Consider the following 23300-nt stretch of genomic DNA (forward strand, 5'->3'; position numbering starts at 1 on the left):
GTTGAAGCCTCGCTTGGAGAATTTTGAGCATTACTTTGCTCGTGTGTGAGATGAGTACAATGGTGCAATAGTTTGAGCATTCTTTGGCATTGCCTTTCTTTGGGATTTGAATGAAAACTGACCTTTTCCAGTCCTGTGGCCACTGCTGAGTTTTCCAAATTTGCTGGCATATTGAGTGCAGCGCTTTCACAATATCATCTTTTAGGATTTGAAATAGCTCAAGTGGAATTCCATGACCTCCACTAGCTTTGTTCATATCTTATAGTAATCCCTCTCAAATCAGGACACAGATGAATTTGTATTAAATTTTTCTATATTTTTTTCTAAATCAATAAGAAGAAAATCAAAGATCATGGAGTATGTAAATCAAACAAAAATGATAACAAAAATATTACTTACACCATCATAAAAACCTCTTAGATACAATTTCTCCTTTGCTTCTGCAAGTTTTTCTCGGTCATTCTGGCTCTGAATTTTCAATTCATCACATATAGTTACAGCAGAAAGCTTTCCAAAATCTGGGATTTCAATGACTGGCACCTGCAAAAAAGAGAAATGTGAAACTATTCACACTGAATGAACATAAAAACAGCCTTATGGGCATAGTCTTTTGCCTCCACTGTCCAATGAAGTCATATGAGATTTTATGTATCATCAGGTCAGCTCCACACATTAGGGAAAACATCCAGATGTGAATCTATCTTCCTATTGTCCATAGGAACCACCCAAATTCTCTGCACCAACCCCCACGCTGTCCTTTCCTCGCTACACATATAGCTTCCACAGCTCTCAAGCCCTCACTGAGCATATAATTTACTGAATAATGTTCAAAATTGGCAAACTGATGCATGCATGTGTGCTAAATCATTTTAGTCATGTCCAACTCTCTGCAACCCTATGGACTGTAGCCGGCCAGGCTTCTCTCTCCATGGGATTCTCCAGGCAAGAATACTGGAGTGGGTTGCCATTTCCACACTCCACGGGATCTTCCAGACCCAGGGATTGAACCCTAATCTCTTATGTATCCTGCACTGGCAGTCAGATTCTTTATCACTAGCCCCACCTGGGAAGCCAGTGAAATGATGTAAACAACTAAATTTATGGATGGACTTATTTCTGATTTATATTAAGTCTTCTGAAGACTCCATGAAAATTATTCACTAGTAATTTACATTTCTGAAGACACTAACATGAAAACATAAACATTCATGAGTAACATGGCAAAATTTTATCTTTAGAAGCCTGGAAATTTGCCACACTAAAAAATAAGTTACTATAGAATTGGTGATATGAAAAGGCAAACTCTCTGTTCTCGAACTGCAGGTGGCAGGTGCTAAGAAAATGCCTACTGTTAAAAGTTTTTTGTTTGTTCTTATCCATCACAGCAGATATCAAGTTAAAGCAGATAAACTCTTAAACTCTATCTTATTTTCATTCTCTACGAGTTGGTGAAGGACAGGGAGGCCTGGCGTGCTGCTGTCCATGGGGTCACAAAGAATAGGACACGACTGAGCGAATGAACTGAACTGAACTGAATCAATTATTTAATTCTGTTACAAGTGTTAGCTCTTTTCTTCCTCTAATGAAAATATGGACATTAATATTCTGAATCATCCATGTACTCACAGGTTCAAATGGCAAGACCATGTCATCTCTAATTCCGTACTTCACTCGTAAAGCCTACAAAAACAAAAAGGAAGTTAACACTTATGATCAATATTTTTCTGGTATTATCATTAAGAGAAGTACCCTCTATAAACTTTTTTAAAGTATTTTTCTTCTTCTCTCCATAAAGAACAATTTTTTAATTTTATAGAGAAAAAATCTCAAGAGGGGATGAATGACTTTTAAAAACTAAACAGTTTAAGTTAGACTGAATTGCTTAAATGACGAAACTATACAGTCCAAAGCAAAAGTTCACACAGACACACACATATCGCTTAAAATGAAGTTTACATTCCAGTTGCAATGAAAACGCGAGTATCAGAAACTTGTTTCTACAAACTTTCTCCTGTTAGCAATCAAGCTGTTCTTCAGCAGGTGAATGAATAAATATACATCCAGACAACAGACTATTATTCAGTGCTAAAAAGAAATTAGCTATCATGCTATGAAAAGACATGAGAAACCAAAATGCTTATTACTAACTGAAAGAAAATCTAAGAAAGCTACATAAAGTATGAATCCAACTATTACATGACTTTCTGGAAAGGTAAAACTATGGTGACAATTAAAAAGTACAGTGGTTGCCAGGAGTGGGAAGGAAGAGAGATGAACAAGAAGAGCACAGAGGATTTTTAAGGCAGCGAAAATACTCTGTATATCATAATGATGGATACATGTCATTAAATGTTTGCGTAAACCCACAGAATGTACACCACCAAGAGTGAACCCTAAGGTAAACTATGGACTTTGGGGAATTATGGCGTCAATGCAGGTTCATCTTTGATAAAACGTACCACTCCGGTGAGCAACACTAATAACGGGGAGGCTATGCAGCTGTGGAAGCAGGGGGTGTCATCTGGGAATCTCTGTGCCTTCCTCACTATTTTTATTATGAACCTAAAATTGCCCTAAAAAAGTCAGTCTTAAAAAAAGATTCTTAAAAAGAAAAAGAAAAGCTTCTACAGGGACTTCCCTGGTGATCTAGTGGTTAAGATATCACGCCTCCACAGCAGAGGGCGCAGGTTCAATCCCTAGCTGGGGAACTAAGATCCTGCATGCCTTGCAGGACAGCCAAAGAAAAAAAAGGTTCTATGAAATATTATATTTAAAATTCAAATCAAAGGAAAACATATAAATATCAAGAAACAGGTTAAAGATAGCATTAAAAAGATATCTGCATAGTTTTTCAGCCTAATCCAACAGTTCAGTGGTACCTAACCAATGAGATGATAAAGAGGAAATGTGAACATGAAACACAGAAACTCACTTGCTTTTTCTTCAAGTCTCTGAGGGCAGCAAAATCATCAGGAGAGTCAGAAGGAACACTTGTGACCACACCAGTGCCTTATAAAAGAAAATGGGGAATTAACTAATAACAACCAGATGTGTACACCAAAGAACTTCTAGAAAGAAATAAACTCTTTACCTTTATCCTCCTTGATGGTGAGCATTGGGAGAACATAGATCACCTTGTAAGATGTTAAAGGTGCAGAAAGTGATACACCAAGAATATCCTATGTAAGAAAAAGATCAGTGCAAAGAGGAAGTAACTTACTCTAATCACTAAAATTTCAAACTATGTTTATATTTTAAGCCATGAGAGGCTAGTAATCAACAATACTCATTCTTTTTTACCTCCTAGACTAGAAATAACTGAAAATAATTATAAAGCTCAAATCTTGTAATGTTGTAAAGAAATTAGTACACTAATATACTGTTTTTAACTTTGCACTCCTTCAGGAAAACAATACAGGAATCCACAGCAAGAGACAAAAATGTTCACACAGCTTGGACCCAGCAATCCAATTCCAGGAATTTACCTCAAAAGATTCTTTGAGAATCTGCCCAATGCTGTGTTAACTACATTAGCAAAACCTGGAAACAACTAAGACTTTAAATGATTAAAAAAAAAAATCACTTAACAAAATATGAGACATCAACAAGATAGAATATTATGTCTCTGTGTTTCTATTTTAAACAATAATTAGACAGTTAAGAAGATGTATCTAGTTTCTCTTTAAAATTAAAAAAAAATAGAAGATCCAACAATATAGGACCCATATTTTTATATATGAACAAGCAGCTTGCAGCTGTTTGTTTAGCTACAGAAACGCACTTTTCAATTCCATATAGTTTCCTTTGCCCATATACATAAGTTGCTTATAGAATTTGGAGCCATACTGATAAAGGCTAAATATCATTAACAGTTTAAAACTATTTTTAAAATTATACCACCCATTTCCCTCATACCAGAATCTGCTCAAATTAACAAGGAAAGACATTGCATTTAAGAGCAAGAAAAAAAAAAAAACTGTGTCATTAATACTGTTCCCCAAAACCTCTCAGACAAAACTCTAACATCAGGAACTAATGAGATGTGGCAGGACTGCTTATAACAGAAGAAGCAATTCAAATATCCATTATACAGAGTCATTAAATAATTTGTGGCACAGCCAAACAATGGAATACTGTGTATGGCAGAGAAAAACAATGGAATACTGTGTAACAGTAGAAAATAAGAACAAAGGGAATTCGTTGGCAGTCCAGTGGTTAGGACTCTACTTTCACTGCTAAGGGCCCAGGTTCAACCCCTGGTGAGGGAACTAAGATCCTAAAAGCCACATGGCACAGCCAAAAAAAAAAAGAAAGAATGAGAACAAGGAGATGCTTATCTACTGATAAAATGATTACTAAGAAATAGCTAAGTGAAAAAGAAAGTAAAACAGAGAACAATATGATGAAATACACTGCCATTTGTGTGTTAAAAAAGACAGCTAAAGAATATATATGTATGTATTTGCTCGCATATACATGAAATCCTTCTGGAAGGATTCACAAGACACTGGTTCCACTGACCGCTTCTGGAAAAGAGACCTAAGTGACTGGGAATATTTTGTGTATCTTTTCTTTTTTTTTTTGGCTGCACAGCCTACAGAATCTCAGTTCCCCAACCAGGGATGGAACATGTGCCCTCGGCAGTGAAATCACAGAATCCTAACCACTAGGCTACCAGGGAATCCCTTCTTTTTGTCTTTTAAATTTTGAGTCTTATGAATATTTAGTAATCTAGTCAAAAAATAAATTTACAAAATAAGAAATGTCTAATTCAAAAGGAGAATTGAGATGGCATTCTACTCATCTTTTTCTTTTAAAAGATTATCTATTAAGATACCAAAGATCAGTGCTTAACCAAAGGGAATAAAACACCCTAGTAAATAAGTAAAAGTAAAATAAACTTAAGTAAAATAAACTCTAAGGCTACTACAGGTGCTCACGCTCGGTTATGTCCAACTCTGTGCGACCCCACGGACTGTGGCCCACCAGGCTCCTCTGTGCATGGGATTCTCCAGGCAAGAATACTGGAGTGGGTTGCCATCTCTTCCTCCAGGGAATCTTCCTGACCCAAGGATCCAGCCCAAGTGTCCTGTGTCTCCTGCATTGCAGGCAGATTCTTTACCAGCTGAGCCATCAGGGATTTAGTTAAGATCAAGACTTCCTTTTCAGAAAAAAAAAGCAGCTGCTACTGCTCACCAGGAACGCGGGTAATCATATTAAAAAAGTAGTATCAGGACTTTCCTGGTAGTCCAGTGTTAAGAATTCACCTGCCAATACAGCAGACACGGGTTCAACCCCTTATTAGGGAAGATCCCACATGCCACGGAGCAGCTAAGCCCATGTGCCGCATCTACTGAAGCCCATGTGTCTAGAGCCTATGCTCGGCAACAGGAGAAGCCACCGCAGAGCGCAGTCCGAGCACCGCAACTAGAGAGCAGCCCCTGCTCACTGCAACTAGAGAAAGCCCGTGCACAGCAAAAACAACCCATTTTTTAAAAGGAGTAATATAATGTCTACTGCAGCTATATACTAAATCTCTTGGGGAGAACAGTATTTTTCAATCAGATAATTACTAAGCAGAAACGTAAGATTCAAAAATGCTATTTTAGGGAATTCCCTGGCAATCCAGTGGTTAGGACTCCATGCTTCCACTGCCAGGGGCCTGGGGCTTAATCCCTGGTCGGGTAACTAAGATCCCACAGGTCATATGGTATGGTCAAAAAAAATTTTCTAATAAATACATAAATAAAAATGCTGTTTTACTGATATGGTCACACAATGAATACACCACAGCAATTAAAAAGCAAACAAAAAGAACAAACTACTCCTACATATACAACATGGGTGAATCTCACAGGCATCACATTGAGGCAAAGAAGCTAGACATAAAAGAGTACAGAGTATACAATTTCACTGTGTAAAGTTCATGAAGAGTGACTCATCTTTGGTGACTTAAGTCACAGTAGTGGTTATCTCTGCAGAAGCAGGGATGTGAAATGGACATGAGAGTGCCTTCTGGAGTGCTCCAACTGGACATCCCTTGATTTGAGTGGTGCATAACATTTGAAGATATACCAAAACAGACACTTACAACTTATACACTTGACTGTACATATACCTGAACAGTTTTTTTAAACGTTCTTTTCTCAAATTTCATTTCTGACATTTTCCTCTAAGTGTATGCCCTAAAATAAATTCCATTACCCAACTTACCTCTCCCATTAATTCTTTAACAACAGGTACCACTCCATTGTCCTTGGTAAAGCCCTGGTATGACATATTCCTTGCAGCTCTTTGGGTGCAGATAAATATATCACCATTCATTGTCTCAAATCCAATGTACTTCATATCGGGGCGAACCCAACAGTTTGTTTGTCCAAACATAGTCTCAGGTCTGAGAGTAGCAGCTACCAAGAAGATATTTTTCCCTTTCAAGCCACTAAGAAAAAAACACACATTTATGCAAAATATGTTGTTGATTCTATCACAACTATCTGATACTTCAAAAAGAAGAAGCCACAATTCTTTGACAAACCTACCTTAATTTGGATGGGTATGGCTCAAGCACTTTCAACTTGATTAAAGTATATTCCTGAGGTCCAACACCCTAAACAAAATAAAAATTTGAAAGAGAAAAGAGTTGGATTAAAACTACTAATCTATGAAAGAGATCTGATTCAAATTTCTAAGATGGGTTCTTGCATTGCTAGAATAATTCTTCCTTCCAACGAAAAGACTGTCAGTGGTGTGTTGACCACATGGAAGCCTAATGTGTAAGAAATGACTTGAGAGACCACCATCCTACCCCACACCAGACAGAATACTGAGTAAGATTTGCTAAAAGCTCTCTTGAGAGGGAAGAACAAGGGAAGAATGACTTGGATTAATCAGCCAAAACAGTGTTTGACAAAATGGGACTCAGAAGATACAATCAACATCAATCCTACAGAGCAGTCATCACAGATATACGATGGACCAGGGATCAAATGATGTGTATTCAAAACCTAGCTTGGGCCCTCACTTGTGGCTTGCCACAAGGAGTCACAATCACTCTGAACCTTCATTACTTCATAAAAAATAAAATAGCTACTTTAAAATTTTTTAAATAAAAAAAAAAAACTGTGCTGTGCCTCACACAGAACTGTCCTGAGGAACACATAAGAGAATGACACATAATGATAATGACAAAATGCTTTGAAAAATTATGATGTACTATTGAAACTCAAGATGTTGCTATCATTGACTACATTAAAGCTTAACATAGTAAACTGGCCTTCTGAAGGCTCTCAAATCTTTCAAAATTTTGATCAACTCTCACTTCTATCAGGTAAGTTACATCATAATTGAAGGCTGATTTTGAAAGGTAGTCACTAGGCTATAAATGTGTTCAAAGTGGTAACAAAGAATGACACACTCATAGGGACTACAAAGTTCATCACTGTTGATTTATTGTGCCAAGGCTTTACACGAATGACTTACCCTTGCTTCATTCAAGTATTACAGGGAATAATGTCACTAATGTGTCCTTCAGGAATAAAGAATGAACTAATGTCATACATGACTTGAAGTACTTTGAAAATAAGCAGGCATGTGACCGAAGCAAGTATAAATGGAATCTGTGTACATGAGTGAACCACGTATCTCATTACCTTTCCTCATGGTCTCTTTTTAGAACAGTGCACTCTCCAAGTGGTGCTTCTCAAACACGAGCACGCATATGAATCACACAGAGAACACACTACAAGACAGATTCCTGGGCTCCACCCTCAGAGCTTCTGATTCAGCAATTTGGGGGTGAGGTTCAAGAAACTACTCTCTAGGAATTCTCTGGCAGTGTAGTAGTTAGGACACCACGCTTTCACTGCCAAGGGCCCAGGTTCAATCCCTGATCTGGGAATCCTGCAAGCCAAGCTGAGTGACCAAAGGAAAAAAAAAAAAAAAATCCAAGAATGTGCTTTTCCAGCACAAGCTGATGCTGCTAAACCTACTGCCAAGGTTCTAGAGAAGATACAGGTACCTATGATGACAATCTGCCTTCCTCTTAACAGCCACCAGAGTATCATGACTTAAACCTCAATACTGGAATAAAGCTACTTTTAGGTTTGTGATTTATTTCTTAAAATCTATGCCCACATTAAGAATTATTACAACAGCTATTCTATGTCACAAATAATTACCTCCCCAGTTTGTCTGTCATGATCCATACAAGGCTGTCCATCTTTTGGAGAATAAATGGTATACCTAAAACAAGAAATAAATGATAAACATTACAATGTACAAGCTTTATCCTAATGGATTTGTCAGTGTTGCTCCTAACATCTCACAATATTTATTCCAACTAAAACTTCTGAATAAATGTCTACATCATTTTATGCTTTTATGGGGAATTTTGTTGCCAACACAGTTACTCAATGAAAGCTTTTTGCCTTCATCAAAGGTAATACCACTGAAAAATATTCACTGATCTTGGCTTTGTGGTATGAAACAGAAGACTGTAGAATATAAATAAGCTTTTGAAATGCAAATACCTTTTAATGAGTCCATATGATCAAGGGAGAACTTTACAGAACAATTTATAGAGCAAGAGGATAAACTAAAACACAACTAAGATTATTTTTCTACTTGGCTAGAATACTTAAGAGAATCTTTCCTGAGACCATAAAAGAGAATCTTTAATGAGACTCCCTATTCTCCCTGGTTCTATTTGTCACAAACACTAAGCAGCTCAAAGAAATCAAGACACTGGCCAGACAAAAAGGAAACCAAAGGAAATTAGAGAACAAAAGAGGAATTATAAAAAAAGAAGAGAAAATGGAAAAAAGTAGGCTCTGGGGCACGCTGAATTACAATACAGGAATTATATGATTTTTGCTTTATTAAACTGAAGGACAACAAACTCACCGCTTCCCAAACTTAATTCTGCTCCTTTCTCTTAATGTTAGAAACTGCCACCTGACAAATGAATCATAGTAAGGATTAACATCAGTGGTGATGAAGGACCGGCGCCAATCTACCTACAGGAGGAGAAAGGAAATGGTGATTTTTTAGAAATTTATATAGTCACTATAAATAGGAATTCCCATGAATCAATTATTTACTCACCTACTCCTTACTTTTCTATGTAGAATTATATCAAATATCAAAAGCAAACGAAAAAATTTCAAGTTCTATCTATTAAATATATATCACAATTATTACATTAATTTATGCTTAATATGTAAGCCTTTAAACATATATATTTACATATTAAACATATAGGAATTATAATACATTAAGGAACACTTAAACAATATCTTTATATGTCCCTAAATATACAAGCTACACTTGGGTTTCTTCATATATCTTTTTTTTAACTTTATTGAAGTACAGTTGATTTATAATGTTGTAGGTTTCTTCACTTGAACAGTATTCCTTTTTACTAATTGCTAGTATATCTATATATATATTCCAAAACAACAAACATTAAAGTACTTCATTGCTTACCTCAAGGCCTATGTGGTTCTAATCAGAAAATAATAGTACCAAGTCATTCGTGGAATACTGATGGACTAAATTACTCTACATTAAGAGGTGGCCCAAATCTCCTAGAGTCACACAAATATAACTGTGTTCTTCACATTGCCTTAAACTACAGATGAGGCCGGCATACCTTCAAACCCATTCTCTTCAGATCCTGGACAGCCAGTGGTGGGAAATATTCAAGCCAATGTTCTGCTTCAGAAAATTTGACTATCTCATCATCAGAAAGACCCAGGGATTTCATAATGTCCCACTGGTATTTAGAAGATCCAGCTTTAGCAGCAGCTTTACTCTGAAAACAACCAGCAAAACCAAACTCCATCAAAGAACAACTAACAACCAGTTAACAAACTCCAGAACCACAATAATTTTAAATGAATGATCCTATTTGGTAGTTTTTTAAACTCTAAAACAATATTACTGACATATAGGAATACTGCAGAACCTGGATATAGTGTTCTATATGCCAAACCATACAGTCTGATATCTGGATTCTGACACAAAGATAAGTAAATGGATGGAACCATAAAAAAATTATCATCACAAAGTTAAGTTCTTAGCACCAAACCTTCTCTATTTCCTTTTTTCAAATACCACATGCATTTTTTTAGTTATGAATAAACTATTAACAAGAGTTTCCTCCTTTTCCAATATTTACCAATATCAAAAAAGTAACCACATGCCAGGAACTGGAGGTGGGCAAAGGTGTTGGACCATAAAACTATATAAAAGGTAGGAAGAGGAATCTCGGGGCTAAGGAAACCGATCTCTACGTACCGTGGTGGCAGAAACAAGACTCTGTGCATTTGTCAAACCAAGGCAACGATATACTCCAAAGAGTGAATTTTACTGCATGTAAATTAAAAAAAAAAATTGACCAGGATGTAGGAGTAACCCAAGATAGAAAGCCGACTGTGACAAAGTTATCTAACTGTATTACAAATGCATGACATAACCACACTAAAGGGGTAGGAAAGAAAGAACTTTAGAAGTAACTGGAAAAGAGTGTGTTGACTAGATTCTAAAGACAAAATGAACTATACACAACCAATGTGTTTTAGTTGGTAAAACTGTTTCTCTTAGAAGTACAGATTAGCATTCTGTAACTACTGGTAGACAACTGAACAAATAACAGATATACTGTAAATAATGAGAGCTAGGTTTCCTACTGTTGGAGAAAGAAGTCACAAATAAGCAAAGGAAGAGTGCTAGAATGAGCCCTGTGGTGCTAAATAGAGCCAGAGGCATCAGTATGCGCTTAGAAAAAATAGAGAGAGAGACAAATGCCATATGATATCACTTACATGTGGATAATCTAAAATATGACACAAATGAACTTATCTTTGAAACAGAAATAGACTCAAAGATATAAAGAACAGATTTGTGATTGCCAAAGACCAGGGGAGTGGGAGAGGGGTTGTTTAGGAGTTTTGGATTAGCAGATTTAAATTATTATACACAGATGAATAAACAACAAGGTCCTACTATATAGCACAAGGAACTATTCAATACACTGTAAAAAAAAAAAAAACCATAATGGAAAAGAAAAAAATTTTTTAAATAAAGAAAAACCACAGGAATTCCCGGTCAATCCAGTAGTTAAGACTTGATTCTTTCACTGCTGTGCGTGTGGGTTTGATCCTCGGTCAGGGATCCCTGGTCGGTGTGGCCAAAAATAAATAAAGTGTTTACATTAAGAAAAAAAAACAATCTCATTTTAAAAAAATACAAAGAAGTAAATACAGACACATACATACACAGGGCGTAGACATACACATATTTCCTTGCTCTTTCTACTGAGAAGACCTAGAAACAATGAGCATACCTAGCACTCAGAATTTAGTTTCTAAATATCATTTTTCAATAAAAGGAAAAAGGACTCCCTGGAAAAGTGGCTGACTCCAGGGCTAAAATAGGGAGAATAGAAAATAAGCTTGCAGTATCTTGAGGCACCTGAAAGTACAAAAGTGCTCAGAAAAAGAAAAAAAGGGAATAAAAGAAAAGATGGGGGCATGTCAAGTGGACACAGGAGCCAACCTAAAGATTCCCTTAATGGCCAATGCTAGAACAATCTGAGCAATAACAATAACTCAGCAACAACAACAACAAAAACCAATAGTATTAGATTATAACTCAAAGAATAAATAAATACACATGAATCCACACTGATGCAAAAAAGAAATAAGTAAATGAAGAAGGAAAACTTTTCCTTCCAGAAGAACTTCACATAATAAGTGTAGAAAGATGAGGGAAACAGAAAATCAACATTAGAACAAAACAGCAATAACCACTGCAGGCAAGATCCACTGATGAATGCTAAAATTAGTGAGGAAATATATATTTTTTAAAAAAACAAGATGTTATTCCCATAGTCTCAAAGTATCTCTCCCAAAACATACATGAATTTCAAAGGGAAAAAATGAAATCTTCACAGTAGGAAACCTGACAGATACCACCTAAACCAAATGATCAAGGTTAACATCACCAGTAATAATACATAGCAATATCTTATACTCCTTGATTGAATTCACTGAAGACACATCACCTCTCAATCTACTCATGAGAAAGCATTAGACAAGCCTAAAACAAGGGACACTTTATACGTTATCTGACCAGTCCTTTTCAGAAATGCTAAGATCAGGAAGACAAGACAGAAGAGACATGACAAGCAAATGCAAGATGGGATTCTGGATAGGATCTTAGAAATAAGTAAGAATGTTAAGGAAAAACTGGCGAAACCAAATGAAGTTGGTAGTTTCTCAAACAGTATTGTTCAAATGTTGGTTTCTTAGATTTGAGGACTGTACTATGGTTATATAAGATGTAAAGGAAACCTATGCAATCTTGCAATTCTTCTGTAAGTCTAAAATTATTTCAAAATAAAATAAAAAGGGGGAAAAGGCAATCAAAAGGTAAGAAAGATATTTTTCCTTCATTACTTTTTAAAAATTAATGAGTACATTTTATGTGTCAGATACTATATTGTTACTCTGGGAATGTATAAATAAATTGGACAAATATAAATGAAACTTCAACCAAAATAAGTATCAAGTCACCAAACCTTTTTTCCTTTAGCTTTATCCTTAACTATTATATCTTCTGTTTTAACATTGATTTCTTCCTCTTCCTCTTCCTCATCTGGAAAATCAGGAGGGCAACCATAAAGCTCTACTTCTCTTTTTAATTTATCAGCACATGCCTACAAAAAACACAACATTAGAGGCAGTAAAGTTAAAAATTCCAAGGTAGAAACACTTTGTGTTTTTTCATTGCTTCTATGGCCAACTAATACTGACTCTGAACTTTTTAGCAATACATCTATAGATGTGTAGATCATTATAGAAAACTCATGTGATACAAATCATGTATCTAAAAATTAACTACTTTACTTGATTTACTTGGCAATGACTTATTCAATAACCAGACTACTCAATGCAATATACTATATGTTAGGTGTCAGAAGTACAAAGATAAAGATATAGTATTATCATATTGAAAACAACTCTAATAACTACATTTCTCAATTTAAAGATTACTGTCACATATACTCTATTAGTTATCATCACAAGGCTGCTAGGTAGGTGGGACGAGAGATAATACATTAGAAAACAGACACTGAAAATGAAGTGATTTATCCAAGGTTATAAAGCTAGTGAGCTACAGCATTCTAACATGAACCTACATGTTCAACTTCAGCTCTTTTCAAGTGTACCCCATAATGAGTCCACTGTCACAAACAAAGATGACACCAAGTACACAGTGTTAAAGTTAAAAAAAAAATACAAATATAGAATTGTGGATTTTCAAAAAGGGAGGGGATGCTTCTAAAAAGAAGAATTTCAGCTAATAAACAGGGAAAAAACAAGACAACTAGAAAGTCATCATTTTACAACCACAAATTCAACAACTGAAAGACAAGGATCATGAAAGGATGCTAAAACCACTGAGTTATTGGGTAATCAGATATTCCAAGGGTCTTAAGCTATCATTCCATAAATTACATTTTAATGAGAAAAGAGAAAAGTTAACTTTAGAATGAGGAAACATGGACATTATTAGTATCACTAAAATGATACAAGTTGCCTTATATGGCTTTTGATGTCAGACAGTGGGAAGAATAAAAGTGGGAAGAATAAAAAGTAAAAACCTGCCAGAAAAGACATTTTGGGACAGTTAGGGAGATTTTACTATAGATTAGATAATGATAGTATTACATCAATGATTAATTTCTTGGAGAGGATAATGGGATAGTGACAATGTAGAAGAATGGCTTTGTTCTCAACAGATAAAAGCTGGAGTGTTTAGGGGTGACATGTCATGATGTCTGCCAACTTACTTTCAATGAGTTCACAGACAAAGAAAGAAAAGTGTGCATGTATTGTATGTTGAGAGACAGAACTAGAGCAACTGTACAAATGTTAATACTTGGTAGCTATAAGTGAAGGGTATCTGGCTGTTCACTGCACCGTCCTTTTACCTTTCCTATAGGTCGGACATTTTTCAAAATAAAAGGCTGGAGCATAAAAAGAAGTAAGTTAAATTTCCCAACTCCCAAGGATTTAGGGAATCCTTTCAAATGTAGTTTTCTTGCCCATTTTATATTAAAAATTGTTTTTAATATAAATTTATGACAAATTTAAGACACTTACAAAAATGACCGAAATACAACAGAACTGTTTATTATTTTATGCCAACAGTCTATATATGCCATGAATGCACAAAAGGAGTGTCCACTGTACTTGTTAGTAGTCATTATCTAATTCTAAAACAGAAATGTGAATATATAAGGTAACCAAAAGATATCAAAATTAGTTAGAAATCACTTGGATGTTAATGTTTGCCCTTTAAGCACTACTTCAAATGTTTTCTAAAAATTAATTTTTACTATAATAAATTCAATTCATTTCAAAAAATACTTTAACATAGTACAGAAGCACATATTTGAAAACCCTATTTCAAATTCTTGAATTGGATATTACTATTTGCTCTAAGCTAAAAAGAGTACAAAGCAATTCCCAAGCAATCTTACCTTAATAGGCATTCCAGTACAGTGCAAACCAAAGGGAAACAGACAAGTCTTCCCTTTCAGTCTCTGGTACCCTACTGCAAACTACAGAGAGAAAATTAATTTTAAACTACAAATTTAAATGCTAGACAAATACAAAATTCTAACTTTTCAGAATTAGCTTTGTTTTCCTCTTCACATCTTCCTTTAGAGCACCAGTTAGATGTTATAGTCATTCCAGAGTTATACTTTTTCCCTCTGTCTTCACCAACCTAAGAATTACTTTTGAACATAAACACATACCTAGAACCCTGTGTACACACACATACAGCATGTGAAAACAGAAAACTTAAATTATTTAAATATAAAACCCATGCTTAAAATTAAAGAACTCTAAGTTCCCTTAACAGGAAATAAATTCTATAGATGTCATTTTCTTCAAAATAGTATTCACTAAAGCCCCTCCATTCCATTATATTAAACAAAAAGGAAGCTTTACCTCACATTTAGATAAAGAAAATGTGTGTCCCAAGTGAAGGCGCCCATTCATATACGGATACGGGAAGGTTACAAAGTACTTGTCCTTGCTGTAAAACCATCAGGTTAAGAAACAAAGCACAAAAAAGAAAATGTTAAATTCCTTTAACAATTAAGGGTGGGGTCAAGGGAACACTTTACTATAAGTAACTTGCTTAAATTTTAGTTATTTAAAATATACTGAAAATTAAATTTATAAATCCAGAAACTACAAGGTCTCTCAAACTGAAACATATTTTTGATTTAGAAAAAAATAAGATATTTATAGGTGGCTATTAAAGAAATAAATATCCTTGTAGCAAATACTGGAAGGTTTAACTTAAGCTAAAACACTGAGTAAAAAAGATATACAAAAAAGAAAATTAATAGAAAACCGTAATGTTTTACTGATTAAATGAGATATGCTTTCACTAAATATACGTAAAGCAATTTGAAGTCCCTAAGGTAAAATAAAACATCCTCAAAATACGTATGTGGCAAATTCACTTTAAAAAGCACCTTTTAAAAGCTGCTTGATTATGCTTTATTCCTTTTTTTAATGAATCAAGTATATCAAACAGACATATGTAAGTTATGAAACACAATGAACACATGTAAGCACACTATCCAACTATGAACTCACTGAAGCGACCTATGTGCGCCTCCCCATCCTCCCACCAGAAATAACCATTATCTTGAAATTTACTTTTGACATTCCTTTGTTTTTTAATAGGTTGCACATATGTCTATGCCCTTAAACATCATTCAGTTTCATTCACTTATGAGCTTTATTTTAAATATGGTCTACTTCACAAAGACTCCTCAATTCCCTTTTTCACTCAATGTTATATTTCTAAATTTCTTCAGTTCATTTTCTTTTACTGAGCAAAAGAGCTTTCAAATTCATGTTAGATTATTTTAAATTACCTTAGAGTTGACCAAAATCCTAGAACCAAATAGAAGCTTCAAATTCTAGTTTAAAGTATAACACCGAGACTCTATGCTCCTAATGCAGGGGACCCAGGTTCCATTTGCAGTCAGGGAACCAGATCCCACAAGCCTCAATTAAGAGTTCATATGCAGCAACAAAGATCAAAGTGCTGCAACTAAGACCCAACACAGCCAAATAAATTAATAAACTTTTTTTATTGGAAAAAATAAAGTATAACATCAGAAACTTTGTCTTAGAGCAAATCCTTCTCCTCTCTTAAAAAAAAAAAAAAATTCCATTAGAGTGCAGCTTAACAGCAAAGATAGACTTTGGAATTAAAAAGTCCTGATAAGAAGTCCAAGCCCTGTCAATTCCTAGCTATGCAACCTTAAGCGGGTTACTTAACCTCTCTGTCTTACTATACTCATCAATAGAACAAGAATTAAAATATTGGCAAACTCAAAGCATTATTAGGAAGATTAAACGAGAATACATAGTTTTAAAAAAAGCATATTTCCTACTGCCTTGGCATACTGAACACCTGTTCAATAATAACTATTATTGCTATTGTCAATGTATATCCTCAATTCTAAGAAGCACATTTTTCTACATTCCAACATATCTGAAATTGCGACTGAAGTTGATGCACATACTGTGCAGCAGAAGTTACTTTTTGTTTTTTTTCCCAATATCAATTCTTAACATCAAGGCAATACACATTTATAAAAGAAGATCTTTAAACTACAGAAACCCTTCAAAATTTATATTCTGTGCCTTTGGAGATAATTATCACTATAATATGAATCTCTGTAACAGAACAACATCCTTTTATCAGTCAGCAAAGATAAAACTTAAAAACACTCTCCTTTGTCTAACTATGAGAAATAATAGTTTTTTAAAAACCTTTACATAGGAAAAAATCTTTTTAAGAATTCCACAGGAAAGAGGATGCTAATTTGAAATAGAGAAAATGGAAGTCACCCCCTTCAGCCTGTTTCAGACATTATAAACACAATCTGCTTTATTCCTTCCATACAGCAGTTTCTGAGCCAATGGTTCTGGAAGTATAACATGGGGAACCTCACAAATGATTGCTCACCTGGTCTGTTTCTCTAAATTAGATGCATTGACCTCAAACACCTTCTTTGCATCCCATTTTTGTTGGACTTCTTTCTCAATCTTCTTCAAAAAGTCCACTTTGGCTGTTCCTTTTCTTTCCTATTAGACAGAACGAATAAAGAATAATCCACTCTATATTTCAGTAGACTTGTTTTAAAAAAAGCAAAAAAAGATCTGGGTTCACACGGAACTGAGCCATTTACTGATAATCTTTTCATGGTTATCTTGAAATTTAAATGAGTTAAGATTAAAAATTAGGGTTATCATGACTTGATAGGGTAATCCACTTCAAATTCAAAGGGAAGATTAAAGACTTACTTAACTACATAAAAAAGCTTTGAAATATTTTTTAATTAGATACTACAATAAATAAAACACTGGTTTCAAATATTCCTATTTAGTTAAAGTAGGTGAATACTTAAGCATAGGATAGAACACTGCCTGCTTGCCCAGATGCAATTATTGCCACCAAAGGAGGACAGTGAGGCCAAATGGATAGAGGCTGCAGGAGGATTAGTAATCTACATGTTTGTTTTTTTTTCCCAAGAAAGTTGATGAAGAACTTCTCCCCAAAATGGTTAGCAGGCTATTAAGATGAAATTAAAATGAAACAAAAATTATACAACAAATATTATTAACTAAAAGAAAATATGCTACACAAGTACTAACTAAAAACTGGTTAATTAATACTAATTAACTGAAAGCTGATATAACTATACTGATATGAGAAAATATAGCCTTTAAACCAAAAATGACTACTAGACAGAGGATAAAAAGTGTGGCATAATAAGAAATACAGTTGGTCTCTGTCCTGCTTTCTTGGCCAGAGCTCCTAAAACCCTCAGAATTTCCTGAATGATGAGCATATCTTTTGCTATTCCTAGCACAACCTGAGTTTGTGCTAATGGGGTGACTGAGACCCTAAGATAGCCTTAGGATGGGGCTGATCAGCAGAAAGATCAAGGAGTTAGACGGTTAGAAATTCAGGCTACTGATCTCTAGGAAGGGGAAGTGGAAGGGGGTGCTGAAGATTAAGATCTATAAAAACTCTTTGGTGGGGAGGCTCGATCTTCCTGGATGGTGAACGTGTTGAGGTACTGGGAGAGTGACCGCCTAAAGAGGACATGGAAGGTCTCTGAATTCTCTGTCCCCACCCACACCGTGCCCTCCACCTCTCTTCCATTTGGTTGTTTCTGAGTCATACCCCTTATAATAAATCAGTAAATATTAAAAAAAAGAAAGAAAGAAAGAAAGAAAATGGCAAGCATGCCTTCAGCATATTGGATCTACCTGGCAATATTCCCATCATTCCTTATGCCACCCTTGGATGAAAATAAACAGAAAAAATACACATGACCACTCCAACTCTGAAAAAGAAGGGCTATAACTTCCCTCTGTTTGTGACTCTGTGAAAAAGAATTAGCTGCTAAAAGCATGTGTGCTGAAGAACACAGCACTTATGCAACTGGCAAGTATGAAAGCTGGATACCACACACAAATCTAATTCCATTTTGAAAACTTAATATTAGTGTCTAGAATTTTATTTTCTTATACAAACTTACCTGAACCAAAATTAGATTTTCATCCCCTTCTTATATGCTAACATTTCCAGATTCTGCATCATTTTTAAATAAGAAAATACCTGGGGTTCTACATCTACTTCTACAACCTACTAGGCAGGTAACCTTGCCAAGTCATGTCATGTCTCCCTCTGTACTTCCACCCAACAATTCAAAACATGCTTTATAATCGAATGCTGCTATTTTTAGACAGCTATTTTTTTAAATGGCTACATAAATTTGAAATAATGATGCAAACAGTACTTCTGTGCAATTAAAAAAGTAGTACTACTACTTCTTCAACGACTATCTTAAATATACCTTCTGTACTGTATGATAAAAATAAGAGTATTAAAATTAGGTAAGATTCAGTACAAATCTACCATAAATTTATCAACTCTGTTTTGCTATTTTCAACTTTATATATATATTTTTTTGTTTTGTTTTGTTTTTTCCCATTTGGCTGTGCTTCATTGCCTGTAGGATCTTAGTTCCCTGACCGGGGATGAAAGCCCAGCCCTCGGCACTGAAAGCTGAGTCCTAACCACTGGACCATCAGGGAATTCCCTCAGTTTTCTATATTTTAAATCAAAGGATGGTTTATTATTCCTTTTTATTTTTTTAAGTAAGTTTAAGACAGGAGAGGACAAGCAACAGAAAAGATGAAATACTAGGAGGAGGTACAGTGATAGATTAAAAGGACCTTGCCACAAAGGCAAAAAGGAAATAAGAAAGAATTCCACACTTGAAACATCATGGACATAAGTTTCTCTAATAACCAACAGAAAATAAAAATAAGTAAATTTTTTATTTCTATAAATTCTGACCAGATCATAACTGCCGTGCATGGAAATTATATCAAAATACAAATATGATCAATGCAATTCCCTTTCAGAGGTTCTCTACTGCTCTCTGGATAAAGTCCACACTCTTAACCCTGGCACTTAAGGCCCTTCTTATCTCATCCTTGCCAGGCCCCTTCTTCCCTCTCGCCATCACTCCAGGCCTATCCTGGACTTTTCCAAGTGTTTCATGCTTCCTCTGTCCCCTCTGGGCCTTTGTTCAAGCTATTCTCTCCACCCTCATAGCCCATCCATCTTTTTTGCCTGGCTATCTCATCCTTCAGTTCTCAGCTAATCACCTGCTTTGATTCCCCAAGAGCTGATCAAGTGCTATTCTTAATATGTCCCTACCTATCAGTATTACCTCTAAGATAGCACTAATCACACAGTATCAGTATCTATCTTCCTCATGACTGTAAGTTTATTCACAGAGGGGACTGTGTCTCGTTTCTCATTCTATCCTCAACATCTAAGCTTATATTTTGTTTGTTCAATCACCCGGTGGGTCTGACTCTTTACAACCCCATGGACTACAGCATGCCAGGTCTCCCTGTCCCTCACCATCTCCCGAAGTTTGCCCAAGTTCATGCCCATCCAGCCATCTCATCCTCTGACGCCCTCTTCTTCTGCCCTCAATCTTTCCCAGCATCAGGCACTTTTCCAGTGAGTCAGTTGTTTGTATCAGGTGGCCAAAGCACTGGAGTTTCAGCTTCGGCATCAGTCCTTCCAATGAACATTCAGGACTGATTTCCTTTAGGATTGACTGGTTTGATCTCCCCGCTGTCCGAGGGGCTTTCAGGAGTCTTCTCCAGCACCATGGTTCGAAGGCATCAGTTCTTTGGCACTCCGCCTTCTTCACAGTCCAGCTCTCACAACTGTGGGGCTTCCCAAGTGGCTCAGATGGTAAAGAATCTGCCTGCAGTGCAGGACTCTGGGGCTCAATCCCTGGGCTGGAAAGATCCCCTGGAGAAGGGAATGGCGATCCACTCCAGCATTTTTGCCTGGAGAATTCCATGGACAGAAGAGTCTGGTGGGCTACAGTCCATGGGGTTGCAAAGAATCGGACACAACTGAGTGACTAACACTTCACTTCACTTCTACAATCGTACATGACCACTGCGAAAACCACAGCCTTGACTGTATGGACCTTTGTCGAAAGAGTATGTCTCTGCTTTTCAACACACCGTCTAGGTTTATTATAGCTTTCCTGCCAAGAAGCAAATGGCTTCTGATTTCATGACTACAGTCACCATCTGCAGTGACTTTAGAGCCCAAGAAGAGGAAATCTGTCACTTCTACCTTTTCCCCCTCTATTTGCCATGAAGTAATGAGCTTACAGCAGGCTCTCAAGTACCTGTTGAAATTTAAAGACTTAAAAAGTGAAGTGAGGAAAAAAAGAGAGAGATAGAAGTGTCTTGTCTGGTGGTCCAGTGGTTAAGATTCTGCACTTCCGATGTAGGCAGCCAGGGCTCGATCCCTGGTCAGGGAACTAGATCCCACACGCCAAAACAAAGATCCGGCACAACCAAATAAATAAAATACAATAAAATAAAAGGAGAGGTGAGCAACACATTGCCCGCTTTTGCATACTGTGGCCATAGAAAATAACAGAGACTAAGAACTGGGCTGCCTATTTGAATCAGGATGCTAAACAATCTGAACTCCTTCCTAAGAATTTCCATAAAATTAAGTGTGGATGCATAACATATTTCCTTTTCCAAGAAAGAATAAGGGCCTCCGTGGATTCACTCTTTTCTAAAGGATTTCTAAAGGACTTCATCTAGACCTCAGCTCCTCTGCACCCTCTTACTGCAAAATCCTCTTTTTAACAAGTAACCTGTAAGTCTATACATGCTGACCAATTTTCACTTCTAACATACAGGGACTACTACCATTTATTTGAAAAAAAGCTAGGGTGAGATGGCAGTTTGCCTATGCGATATCCATCCATTCCTTCCCGTTCTTCTTCAGCAACAAACGCCAAGTCTTATTTAGAGTAGTGCATCAGAGGCAGTTAAGCATATGCTTCCATGGTTCCAGGAGAATTCAGATAGGAACTATGCTTCTGGGTTCTGCCAAAGCAGTTTTGAGCAAAAGAAAGTATATCGCTTCTGCCCAGCCCTTAAAACAGCCTGTACACTTAACCTATAGATGGAACAGGCACACTTCATAGGGCCCACAATACTTCTAGGGGCTCATCAAAATATGTTAGTATCTTTTAAAATCAGCAGAAAAAATAAATTTTCAATAGAAGAAAACTCTTTAATATGTAATATTCATATGTATCTTTAACCAACACAATTGTCAAATATGTCTAATTTTTTTTTTTACAAAGGAAGCGGTTCACAAAGGAAAAGTATCTAAGACCTCATGAAGCCTAGTGTACTTCCTATGTTAAGGTCATGGGTCATATGAAATCCCAGGATATCATTACTAAATTCCTCTCTCCTTAAATCAACTTGAGTTGGTTTCCACTGAATGCAATCGAATAACTCCTGACATTTACCAAATTGGGTTGTGAACTTCTGGCAGACAGCATCTTTTAAAACTTTTATACTCACCTCAGCACCACATACAATGCTAACAGACACAGAAGTCATATGACAAATATCTTTTGCCTAAAAATGACCATGTCACCCACTTTAAGGAAGGACATGAAAGCAACAGTCTTCACAAATTGCTTAGAACTGTTTCTTTTCACCGTACTGAGGAAGCTAAATGCAGGAAAGCTCTTCTTTGAGGTCTTTGCTTTTCAGAAAACCTTGTTTCTCAAAACCTCCAAGGTCAATTGTAATGAAATCTGATATTGGCCCCAGCACCAACTTGCTGTATTACTTTGAGCAAGTCACTTGATCAAGCTGAGTCTTCGTTTCTTCACTGGTTACTCAACTAAACAACTGGGGGTTTTTCGGTTTTGTCTGGGGTTTTTCTGGCCGTGCTGCGCAGCCTGTGGGATTTTTATTCCCTAACCAGGGATCAAACTCTTGGCCCCTGCACAGAAAGCAGAGTCCTAACCATTGGACCATCAGGGAATTGTCAACAATTGGCTATTTAATGAGAGCAAAGTCATAAACTTCCGCTTGACTGACATTTGGGGGCAAACAACTCTGTTTTCGGGGGCTGGCATGTGCACTGCCAGATATTCAGGAGCAGCCTTAGCTTCTACCCACTAACTGCCAGTGGCATGCCCCCTGCCCTGATCCAGTCTCCAAACCAACTTCTCTGCAGGACGAAACCACCCCAGTGAAGAGCCACTGAACTAGACAGTAAACTTTGTCATATGTGTATAGCATTGTGCAGTTACTAAAACTTTTATGCACACTGACCCTAACTTCTTTGATTTTAACAACAACCCTAAGAGGTGGGCAAGAATCACCCTAAGAAATGGGCAGACCCGGGATTACTATTTCAAAGATGATGAATACGAAGCTTAGAGATCATCACGCCAGCAAATGGTGGGACTGGACAAAAACTCTCATCTTCTCACTTTTATTTCCGCTTTCTCTTAGCAGTCTGGCCATATCCTAGCGCCACTGGCTATAGAATCTAGACAAGATCCTTAACCTCTTTAAGCCTCCATTTCTCTATCTATAAAATGAGGTTAATAGGTAATAGTTATACCTACCTTCAACTATTATTATGAAGATTAAAAGATATAATACACACGAAGGACTCAGTATAGTAGCAGTGTGCATGCACACGAAGTAGCTTCAGTTGTGTCAGGCTCTGTGAGACCCTATGGACTACAGCCTGCCAGGCTCCTCCGTCCATGGGATTATCCAGGCAAGAATACTGGAGTGGGTTGCCCT

General features: G+C 36.4%; 1 protein-coding gene across 1 annotated transcript in view; it reads right to left on the reverse strand.

Annotated features, from left to right (window-relative positions):
* LARS1 (leucyl-tRNA synthetase 1) overlaps nt 1-23300 on the reverse strand; it is a 62167-nt gene that overhangs the window by 36655 nt on the left and 2212 nt on the right. The window contains exons 2-14 of the mRNA XM_020872313.2: nt 17071-17189; nt 15024-15111; nt 14549-14629; nt 12581-12718; nt 9650-9811; nt 8902-9014; nt 8178-8241; nt 6540-6607; nt 6214-6439; nt 3092-3179; nt 2933-3009; nt 1627-1680; nt 400-540 (exon numbers count right to left, since the gene is read on the reverse strand). Coding sequence (XP_020727972.2) covers nt 400-540; nt 1627-1680; nt 2933-3009; nt 3092-3179; nt 6214-6439; nt 6540-6607; nt 8178-8241; nt 8902-9014; nt 9650-9811; nt 12581-12718; nt 14549-14629; nt 15024-15111; nt 17071-17189 — 1419 coding nt within the window. The remainder of the gene's footprint in view (nt 1-399; nt 541-1626; nt 1681-2932; nt 3010-3091; nt 3180-6213; nt 6440-6539; nt 6608-8177; nt 8242-8901; nt 9015-9649; nt 9812-12580; nt 12719-14548; nt 14630-15023; nt 15112-17070; nt 17190-23300) is intronic.

This window comes from Odocoileus virginianus, chromosome 3, assembly GCF_023699985.2.
Source record: "Odocoileus virginianus isolate 20LAN1187 ecotype Illinois chromosome 3, Ovbor_1.2, whole genome shotgun sequence".
In the NCBI taxonomy this organism is placed as follows: Eukaryota; Metazoa; Chordata; class Mammalia; order Artiodactyla; family Cervidae; genus Odocoileus; species Odocoileus virginianus.